General features: G+C 38.8%; 1 protein-coding gene across 8 annotated transcripts in view; it reads left to right on the plus strand.

Moving 5' to 3' along the window:
• ZDHHC20 (zinc finger DHHC-type palmitoyltransferase 20) overlaps positions 1-11,848 on the plus strand; it is a 59,160-nt gene that overhangs the window by 15,442 nt on the left and 31,870 nt on the right. For all 8 annotated transcript variants that reach the window (XM_005213801.3, XM_005213804.3, XM_005213803.3 and 5 more), the window contains one exon: positions 8,331-8,357. In XM_005213801.3, the coding sequence (XP_005213858.1) occupies positions 8,331-8,357 (27 nt within the window). The remainder of the gene's footprint in view (positions 1-8,330; positions 8,358-11,848) is intronic.

Below are 11,848 nucleotides of genomic sequence, written 5' to 3' on the forward strand. Positions count from 1 at the left end.
TATCATCTCTTGAGGATTCTTGCTTGGAACAAGTTACTGTGCTGGTTGCCAAATGGTGATTTTCTTTTAATTCTATGATTTCATCTGCATTTAATAGGATTCTACTGAAAGGAAGAGCTTTCCCTCCCCCTCATTCATTTATTTCACTCATTTATATCAGCATATTCTCACGGATTCTTCTTTTATGGGTTATAATCTGTCATTTATTTTGTTGCTCAAATTGTCCCAGTTTTAGCCAGTAGGAACCCTTGCAGTTTGGGTTCTGTGTCCTTTTGACATGTCCCCATCATTTTTCTTCCCTTATTTTCTGGTACCAAGAGATTTTTTTCAAGCTTATTTGATATTTCCTGCCCCTGGAACCTGCCATTTCAAAGTTGACCAAACCTGAATATTAAAAAATAAGAGCCTTCAACTACTAGGAAGAAACGTAGGTGGATGATCTTAAGACCAGGGAGTGAGGAAAACCTGTTTAGGGGAAAACAAAAAAATGGATGTGACAAAAACAGTTTACAGGGCAGGGGAAATGAAAATGGCTTATAAATATATGAGAACCTTCTTATCCTCATACACTAAAGGTTTGAAAATTCTTTATTGTAGAGAAACAGGTACCTCATGCACTGCTGGTAGGAGTTTTAAAATGGTACAGCCCCATAACAGGGATTTGGGGGAAAGCAGGCAGATTTGCTTTCGTCCAGTAATTCCACTCTTAGGAATCTACACTGAAGATAAACTTCCACCAGTAAACAACACATGCATAGGGTTATTCATTGCTGCACTGTTTGTAACAGCAGAAGATTTGAGACAACCCAGATGGCTATCAATAGAGGCCTCGTTGTATAACTGGAACACCCACACAATGGAATACCATGTGGTGCTCTAAAAAGCAAACAATGGTTATCTCTATGTACCAATGTGTAGTGATTTCTAGGGTATAAATGAAAACAGCAAGGATTGAAACGCAACATTCTAAAAACTTAAGATCATGGCATCCGTTCCCGTCACTTCATGGCAAACAGAAGGGGGAAAAGTGGATGCAGTGACAGATTTTATTTTCTTGGGCTCCACGATCACTCAGGATGGTGACTGCACCCATGAAATTAGACGTTTACTCCTTGGAAGGAAATCTATGACAAACCTAGACATCATATTAAAAAGCAGAGACATCTCTTTGCTGACAAAAATCCATATAGTCAAAGCTGTGGTCTTTCCAGTAGTGAGAATTGGACCGTAAAGAAAGCTGAGTGCTAAAGAATTGATGCTCTTGAATTGTGGTTCTGGAGAGAACTCTTGAGAGTCCCTTGGACAGCAAGGAGGTCAAGCCAGTCAATCCTAAAGGAAATTAACCCTGAATATTCATTGGAAGGACTGAAGCTGAATTTCCAATACTTCCCATCTGATGGGAAGGGCCAACTCATTGGAAAAGACCCTGATGCTGGGAAAGATCGAAGGCAAAAGAAGGGGGCGGCAGAGGATGAGATGGTTGGATGGCATCACCAACTCAATGGACATGAGTTTGAGCAAACTGGGAGATAGTGAAGAACAGGGAAGGCTGGCGTGCTGCAGTCCAAGGAGTCACAGAGTCAGACCCACCTTAGCGACTAAACAGCAACAACAAACCAGGATATAAAGGAAAAAATTAGAAATATGTACTTACTTGCTTATTTTGTTGAAAGAAATAGTGGAAGGATAAAACAGTAATAAAAATTATTACCTGGGATGAGGGAGTGAGGAATGATCTTGAGTACCTTTTTATATAATCTTAGCTTTTAAACATTAACATTTGTTATATATCCAAAATAAAACAAAGAGGAGGTATAAGGAAACTAAAATTCGAAATCACAAAACAAATGAACTTAATTTTTAAAAGTATTATAACTACACAGAAGAAAGAATTGTTTCAAGTGACTTTTGAACATAGTACTCCTTAGTTGCTTGTCATTTAAAGCCAAAACAGAATAAAACAAAACAAAACTTCAAAGAAATCTTAAACTAGTATGTAGTTTTTAAACTATTTTATGTATATTTTGGAGAAGGCGATGGCACCCCACTCCTACTCTTGCCTGGAAAATCCCATGGACGGAGGAGCTGGTAGGCTGCAGTCCATGGGGTCGAGAAGAGTCAGACACGACTGAGCGACTTCACTTTCACTTTTCACTTTCATGCATTGGAGAAGGAAATGGCAACCCACTCCCGTGTTCTTGCCTGGAGAATCCCAGGGATGGCGGAGCCTGGTGGGCTGCCATCTGTGGGGTCGCACAGAGTTGGACACGACTGAAGCGACTTAGCAGCAGCATGTATATTTTAGGATAAATTTAATAAATAAGTTAGGAACTGAGATTTTTATTGTGAAAGTAAAAAGATGCAAATATAATGCCAAAAAATTAAGAAAAACCAATGTTCTGTTTGAACTGGAAATATGAATATAAATATAAATGTATAACACTACTTCTAATATATAGTAGTATTTCTGTAATTCAAAGGGCCTAAAAGCAATGAAACGCCAGTAGCTATAAGCACCACTAGAATTCAAAGCTTGGTCTCTAAATGTCATTGAAAGGGGCTTCCCTGGTGGATTAGTAGTAAATAATCCAACTGCCAGTCAGGAGACATGGGTTTGATCCCTGGTCCGGGAAGATCCTACAAGCCGCCAAGCAACTAAGCCTGTGTGCTACAACTATTGAGCCTCTGCTCTAGAGCCCGGGAGCCACAGCTACTAAAGCCTGAGTGCCCTAGAGCCCTCGCTCTGCAACAAGAGAAACCACCACAATGAGAAGCCCACACACCACAGTTAGAGGGTAGCACCTGCTTGCTACAACTAGAGAAAAGCCGACATAGCAAAGACCCAGGACAGCCAAAAATAAATAAAATTATATTAAATATCATTAAAAGGAACCAGTGCCCCTTGGAGAAATGGCTAATGTCAGGTCCAGGGGAGGAGGATGTACGGTGAGCCCAGACATCTTGTGCTGTTTTAGGAAGTGCTCAGAGACCAACGAGGATGATTCAAGAGGCCAAGCTGAGATAATTTGAACATAGGAAATGAGTGTGGTTGATGACACATTGAGTAAATAAAATCTGTAAATTTCTGTATTGATATTCAAAAAGGGCAAAAGTAAAATTATTTGCTAATAATGGAGGTGAATATTATACCAAAATCTTGTTCTGAAAATGGGTAATTAAAGGGAAATAATTATATTTTTGTACTGCCTTTTTAGAATGACTTTAGTTCATCTCCAGTGAGGGAAAGCTTATTGCAGAAGAATGCCAGCTTAAAAGTATGGAAATAAATAATACAAGTGTTTAATGGTGCTTTATTGACTATGCCAAAGCCTTTGACTGTGTGGATCACAAGAAACTGTGGAAAGTTCTGAGAGAGATGGGAATACCAGACCACCTGACCTGCCTCTTGAGAAATCTGTATGCAGGTCAGGAAGCAACAGTTAGAACTGGACATGGAACAACAGACTGGTTCCAAATAGGAAAAGGAGTACGTCAAGGCTGTATATTGTCACTCTGCTTATTTAACTTATATGTAGAGTACATCATGAGAAACGCTGGACTGGAAGAAACACAAGCTGGAATCAAGATTGCCAGGAGAAATATCAATCACCTCAGATACACAGATGACACCACCCTTATGGCAGAAAGTAAAGAGGAACTCAAAAGCCTCTTGATGAAAGTGAAAGTGGAGAGTGAAAAAGGTGGCTTAAAGCTCAACATTCAGAAAACGAAGATCATGCATCCGGTCCCACCACTTCATGGGAAATAGATGGGGAACCAGTGGAAAGAGTGTCAGACTTTATTTTTCTGGGCTCCAAAATCACTACAGATGGTGACTGCAGCCATGAAATTAAAAGATGCTTACTCCTTGGAAGGAAAGTTATGACCAACCTAGATAGCATATTCAAAAGCAGAGACATTACTTTGCCAAGAAAGGTCTGTCTAGTCAAGGCTATGGTTTTTCCTGTGGTCATGTATGGATGTGAGAGTTGGACTGTCAAAGGGGCTGAGTGCCGAAAGAATTGATGCTTTTGATCTGTGGTGTTGGAGAAGACTCTTGAGAGTCCCTTGGACTGCAAGGAGATCCAATCAGTCCATTCTGAAGGAGATCAGCCCTGGGATTTCTTTGGAAGGAATGATGCTAAAGCTGAAACTCCAGTACTTTGGCCACCTCATGCGAAGAGTTGACTCATTAGAAAAGACTGATGCTGGGAGGGATTGGGGGCAGAAGGAGAAGGGGACGACAGAGGATGAGATGGCTGGATGGCATCACTGACTCGATGGACATAAGTCTGAGTGAATTCCAGGAGTTGGTGATGGACAGGGAGGCCTGGCGTGCTGCGATTCATGGGGTCGCAAAGAGTCGGACACGACTGAGTGACTGAACTGAACTGAATGGTGCTTTTCTAATTCTACAAAATAATAGGTTCAGGCCAGGCTTATCAGTGGATGTTAAAACCATTACGTGGAAAGTTTTAGGGGAAGAAGATATTCACATACCATTAACGTTTTACCCTACAAAACAATTTCATGATTGTCAAAGTGAGAAATGAACCTTTACAAAGGAGAAGCTTGAAGTCACTACGTCGCCAAGTGCCCAGGTATAGCATCACTGATGGTGACAGACTGGAATAGTGTGCCCACTGAAACATTTCCCTGTGCAGTACCTTGTCACTGCTGTCATCCACCCGCCATATTGCTCTCACCAGTGGCACTCGCGGAAAGTCCGTGCCAAGATGCATAACCAGACTTGAGAACTAAAGGCAGAGTGTCAAAAACAGTGCCAAAAGTATACCTAACCTCTGTGGGAAAGTTAGACCAACAGAAGGCATTTCATCATAAATTGTGGAGGCCAGAAGGAAGTGCCATGGCATTTCTCAAGTGTTAGAGGAGAACTGTCAACCCAGAATCCCACTTCCAGCAAAGGTTGTCTGTTAGAGATGTCAGCATCCCCTTCATCGTAAGTATCCAAAGCAAAAGCTGGATGAAGGAAGTAATACGGGTATCTCCTCACACGTTCTCACTTGTCAAGGAAGAAAGCTTTTTTTCCCATCATGACTTCTCCTTTACCAAAGACGTATTCATCAGCCATGGCTCTATCTCACATGGCCAGAGTAGAGCCAGAGGATGGTGGTGAAGTGAGAGTATCTGGGATTTTTAGTCTCAGTTAAAGGGAGAAGTGGGCGAGAAAGGATGTTAGTCACTCAGTCATGTCTGACTCTGCAACCCCATGGGCTATAGCCCGCCAGGCTCCTCTGTCCGTGGGATTCTCCAGGCGAGAATACTGAAGTGGGTAAACATTCCCTTCTCCAGGGGATCTTCCCAACCCAGGGATCGAACTCAGGTCTCCTGCATTAAAGGTGAATTCATCATCTGAGCCACTATGGAAGCCATAGATGAGAAAGGGGATCTGTTAAGTGGAGAAGGGCAGGTGGCAGCTCTCATGTTCACAAACAATCTTAAATTTAGATTAATATTATCTGCAAATGAGATTATACATGGTCACTGACATGATTGAATAAAAAACATTGATTATACCTTTAAAAGGCACATCTAACCATTTAGGTATATGTAATGTTTTTATAATTGTGGATTTATTATCAGAAGAATTTTTTCACCTGTATTGGGATCCTTGGAAAATGGAACACGCCTGTGTGAGGCTATAGGCTCTGCAGACAGCTTCTAACAGTCCTGTGTCTGTGTAATCGGTGGGCAGCTAGCAGATACTGAGGGCTGTCTCCACACCACCCTGTGCCAGGTGCTGGTCACTCAGTCATGTCCTTTCCTCCAAGGGAAATCTGGAAGGAGCTGCAGACTAGAAACTCACAATTGCATACCAGGGTCAGTGGTATCATGATAAGGGAATTTTAGAGTGCCATAGGATTGTGTGCCTAGGAGATGTGTTTAGCTGGCTCCTGTGGTCAAGAGAGCCCTCCGGGAGAAGTAAGCTCTGCTAAGCCTGGGTTTGTCCAGCTTTGTTTGGGGTGCCGCAGCTCTGTTGCATCCTGTAGTTGTGTGGCTGTCTCAGAGAGGAGTCGGATGAGGCAGACCAGACGCTGTCAGCCAGATGCAGTTAAAACCAGAAGTCTGCTTTGACAGTGTGATCACAAGTAGGCTACCAGCTTTTGATCTTCACTAATGTGATTATTAAAAATGTTATCTTCCTGTAGTTTTACTTTGGATTTCTGTTATGAATGAGGTTGACCATCTTTTTTATATTTGAGATGTCTGTATTTCCTTTTCTGTGAAAAAGTAGTTTTTTTTTAAAGCAAATTCTTACTGATTTGTAAGAATAAATGTAAAGAATTCTCTTTAAATAGAGAAATTAGTTTTTGGTCTATAGTAAGAGTTGTGACTATTTTTTTCCTTGCTTTTTAGTGGTTTTTTTCAAGTATTTACTTTTATAAAACCAAATATATTGATATTTTCCTGTGGCTTCTATGTTTCATGTCATAAACTGAAACACCTACTCAGCTCCAAAAGTGTATATATTTTTAGATTTCTCCTGTTTCATCTAGTATACCCATGATTTTGTTTTATTTTTTGCATTTCAGTCTTTGATATACATTTGGGGTTTATCCTGGTCTGTGTTGTGAGTCTCAGTGGTATTCCCACATGGCTCAGTCTTGTCCGACTCTTTGCGACTCCATGGACTATAGCATGCTGGGCTCCTCATCCATGGAATTTTCCAGGCAAGGATATTGGAGTGGGTTACCATTTCCTTCTCCAGGGGATCTTCCCAACCTAGGGATTGAACCTAGATCTCCCACACTACAGGCAGACTCTTTACTGTCTGAGCTGCTAGGGAAGCCTTCCCACATGGCTACCTGTATCCTAATGCTACTTATTGGCTCTATTCACACTGATTTGAAATCCCATATTTATCATAGTAAATCCTTACATGTATTTGGGTCCAGCTCCAGGAGATAGTGAAGGACAGGGAAGCCTGGTATGCTGCAGTCCATGAGGTTACAAAGAGTTGGACTTAGGGACTGAACAGCAACCATTTTGGAGTTTTCTGTTTTGTTCTATTGATCTATTTATTCATGAGCTGGTACAACTGTTTTTTAATAATTGGAGCATTTGTAGTATTTTTAAAATACTATGCCCTAGTATTTAGCATTGGAGAAGGCAATGGCAGCCCACTGCAGTACTCTTGCCTGGAAAATCCCATGGACCGAGGAGCCTGGTAGGCTACAGTCCATTGGGTCGCTAAGAGTCGGACACAACTGAGTGACTTCAATTTCACTTTTCACTTTCATGCATTGGAGAAGGAAATGGCAACCCACTCCAGTGTTCTTGCCTGGAGAATCCCAGGGACAGCAGAGCCTGGTGGGCTGCCGTCTATGGGATCGCACAGAGTCGGACACGACTGAAGCGATTTAGCAGCAGCAGTATTTAGCGTGACTACTACTTCATTATTCATCTCTTCCAGAATTTCCTACCTCATTATGTAAGTTTATTTTTCCACAAATGAACTTTGAGATCTGACTGGTTAAAAAAATAAAAGTATTTTCACTGAGATGACACTAAATTTATGAGATTAACCTCAGGAGAATTGCCATGTTAATGATGACTCTTCTATATTCTGTAGAATATAAGCCCTTGCACTTGTTCAGATTTTTATCAGTGTCCCCCAGGAACATCAGATTGTAGATCACAGAGGGCATAAGTCTTTGCTGCTCTGAAGGGTTTGGACTTCTTTCTGTAAAGTGACCGGAGGTATTGAAGCGTATTCGATCTTTAGATTTGCTGGTAGTGAGGATGTGTCAAACTTATGGTAGAGAGTAGCTTTAAGCCATTGCATTTGAGAAAGTCCGGAAAGAAGGCAATAGGAGAAATGAGAGGGTGTTGGGTATTTGAAGAGACTGAGGTAGTAGAATCTGTAGTACCCAGAGGCCCCTGGACTGTCCAGAGAGGGGAATAAATAGCTGTTGCTCAGGGTTTCAAAAACTGGAAAGAAAAAAGATGCTTATCCCCTGCAGGGGTAAGTTCCTCTGTTCCTGAGTGCCATAGAGGAAAATCCTATTTATTATGTAGGCAGCATGAAGAAAAGAGCGAAAGAAAGCATAGCTATAATCATAGTGACATACTTAAAATGGACGATGGTCTGAAGAAAAATTTTAATATGATTGCAGTGTTAATGATGAAGAATCTGAATTTTATTTTTTCAGGGTTTTTTTGAGTGTGCAATTCTGAATTTGCATTACATCTTATAACTAAATTTTATGTTTATGAAAATGATATTAAGATGAATAGTCAACCTGAAATAAAGTTTATAAACAAGTGTTTTAAAGTATATTTATTCCCTGTGTTTTCTTCTATTCTAGTTACACTTTCTGGAAATGGAGAAAACGGTAAGGCACTTTTAATTTTTAGTCTCAAGTAGATGACATAGTGTCTTAATTGCAACCCATATACTTGTTATTTAAGTGATGACTGTTTGTTTTGGTCTTCAGAAAGAAAATATACATTCTTAAAGTTTAAATTTTATTGGTTTGTTTTGTTTGTTCTCTTATTTTTCCTTTTGTTTAAAATAGTACTTTACTACTCGTAGTCATTTAATAATTAAATAACCAGACTGAATTTGTAAATTATAGTACTACTTCATTTTGAAATGGAATTAAAGTTTTTATGACTAGTCAAAGAGACAGTGTCTAGAGAGAAGAATCATGACTCAAAATTTCATTGAAATAAAAGAAAATTTTATGTCCTTTGATATCAGATTTCAAATGTAAAATTGGATTTGAGATACAAAAATCAAAGTTTCTAAAACAGAATAGTTAGAAATTATTATTATTAAAAAAATTTTTTTTCGGCCTTGCTGTGCAGTATGAGGGATCTTAATTCCCTTATCAGCAATTGAACCCATGTCCTCCTGCAGTGGAAGCAGGGAGTCCTAACCACTGGACCACCAGGAATTTCCTAGAAATTATTAATAAGTATTCTTATTGTTGAAAATAGAAGACCTTAAGCATATAAATCTCAAGTTGACTTGGGGTCTAGTTTCTCAGTAACAGAATAAGTAGAGACAGTCGATAGGCTTGTTTTTCTTGCTTAAAACTATTTCCTGTATGTTGAAAGCACAGGTACAGAAAGTAGAGAATTTCTGAAGTTCTTACAAAAAAACTTTTACTTGAATCATTATTTCAGGGGGCTATTTTACCCGTGTCTTTCAAAGAGTCTTTTGGTGAAATTTTTTTGTTTGCTTATTTGTTTTTTTAATTCAGTTACAAGTGACTTTTGAGTCAGACTTTTTTGATTTATAGATTATCAGTTTTTTCTTTCAGCTTTGATTTAATTTAAACTTTTACTTTAAGTATTACTTATAAACAATAATATTTAGCATATATATGGGATTATTAGTAATCCTATTAATTTGAACTTATTTAAAAACAATATTTCCTGTTATTATTTATAATTTGATAATTACCATCTATTAAGTACTTACTATATTCCAGGCAGTATACTAAAAGATTTATTTAAGCTTTTATTTCTTTATCTGAAAGTAAAGATTTTTTAAGGGAAAAACGATTTGTTTTTGTTCTTATGGACAGCAGAAATATTCTAAAGAAATATTAAATGTTTAACAGTGTTAAAAAGTATATTGTTTTATATTCTAGCCTTAGTTTTAGGTAACTAAATGATTAAGAAGTTTAAAGTAACCTCAAGGTTACCATTTATCTGAAAGCTCTACAATAATATATAGATGAGGATTGATAAACTTGATTGAATATGGGAGCCCAGCAATAGTATAAATAAGTGAAGTGAACTAGGTGAAGATAAAATTGCAGACTTGGTAAGGAAAGGACTTCCGTGTTCGTATAACACTAGGAGGCTGAGATCTAGCATTTTGTCCCAAAGGGGGAAAAAAAATGAAGGAATGCTATCGAATCCATTGGTTAGACCATAGGGTTTAGCCTAGAGGGAGCTGAAGTGGTAGAAAAGGCAGAGTTTTGAGGAACCATAGTTTTCAATAAGGAAGACAATATTTGTGATCATGAAAAGAAAGCGTATTTGCAAATAGAAGGAAGTTGTGGTTAGGACTTCATGTGGAACTCAGCTATCTCTGAAGTAGGAGTGACTCTAAGATAATAGAGAAGCGGAAAGGATAATTTTAGATATGACATAGTGGGAAAGACCTTGGATTTTTATCAGGCATATACGGGTTTGAATTCTGGCTTTATCATTTAGTCAGTAAGTGACACTGGGCAAGGTATGAAGGTCTCTGAGCCTTGCTTTTACATTTGTAAACTGAAAGGATACCTACAAGACCATCGTGAGGGTTATAAGTAAGGGGTACAGTTATGTCTCCTCGGAGACTTTCAGCATGAGGAAGGGCTGATTGAGGCGCTTTGGTTAAATACGGTTACCAGGAAACTCCAGAGTTTTGGCATGCGTTTGTTAGTCATGTAGGTGGAGCTCTTTCTCAGGAGTGTCACAGCCAGTGGGCAGAAGAAACTCTGAGCCACATGTTCTTCACTGACCGTTGAGATGGACCAGGAACCAGAGAGTGGAGGCGAGGACACCTGCTGGCTTGTGCAGTGACCAGACGAGACGAGCAGCAGTCGAGGAACTAGGGCACTGGCAGTGAGAAGACTGAGATGTTTACTTTGACACAGATCTTGGGAGCTAGAAAGTAAAGTATGCATTTTGTGAGATTAGCCAGCCGTGTACTGAGGAGTCCTCGAGCCCTGGCTTCCTGTTTCGATCACCACTGTGACTTAGGCTTCTGCTCTGTTAAACCAGCGTGGACCAGTGTAATTGCAGAAAGAAATGTTGGAGTTCAGCAAGTTGGGGTCAATTTTTTATCATCATTTTATTTAAAAGCATTTTTTAAAATTCAAAAACTTAAGGAAGAATAACCTCAGGGCAAAAGAAGGACAGTTGTTCAAATTGAATATGTTAGCTTTATTAAAAACTTCACTGCATTGTTGTCAGTGTTTCTCATTTAACTGCAGACCAGTGAAAACTCGGATCAGTCCATAAACTTGGGAAACACTGAAATACGGAATGCACAGAAAAACACAGATTTTTGAGAAGAAGGAATTGATATGCTTGGATAGCAGTGATGACAATAGCCAATATTCACTGAGGATTTATTACGTGTCAGACACTGTTCTAAGTGTTTTCCATTTATTCACTCATCAGTGTTAGGCAGCTAAATTAAAATAAACTCATTTAAAGTGCTTTAATTGAAGTCAGTAAATCATTTGGGAAGAATAGTATGAAGGGGTGAGAAATTCTGAAAGTAATGGAAAAGGTAACATTTGAAAAAAGTACCTTTTGGAAAAAGTAACATTTGATCTGAACTTTAAAAATGAGTAGAATCTCAAACTTTTATGCATGTCTGTGCTTTGTTTTCTTCAGTGAGTTTGTGGTGCTTCATTCCAAACTGAAAAAGGATTTAAGCACTTGATACATAGTTCTTGCTTCTTTCTATCTTCTTACAGATAGAAAAACTACAGAAAACAGCAAAAAAGTTTTTAGTTATATCAGTGAGTTAATGGTGTTGGAATGTTACACTAATCCACTTAGGAAACAGTTATGGGAGAAATTCAAAGTGGCTAAACTTTTTCATTACCCTGTATTGAAAAAGACAATGAAATTTAGGATAACTTTTGTGAACAATCCAAGAATTGAGTTTATTTTCAGTGTTATAATTCCTTGGATTTAATGTTCATAGTGATGGAATCTGTCTTAAATAATTTTTAATTCATTTAAAATCTAACTTTTAGGAAGTGCTTTTGAAGGAGATGCTTTAAAGATTTCAGCAACTTAAACCTTCAGCAACTTAATAAAATCAAATCTTTACTTATAAACCAGGCTGATAACCCTTAAATGCAAG

The sequence above is a fragment of the Bos taurus genome, chromosome 12 (assembly GCF_002263795.3).
Source record: "Bos taurus isolate L1 Dominette 01449 registration number 42190680 breed Hereford chromosome 12, ARS-UCD2.0, whole genome shotgun sequence".
In the NCBI taxonomy this organism is placed as follows: Eukaryota; Metazoa; Chordata; class Mammalia; order Artiodactyla; family Bovidae; genus Bos; species Bos taurus.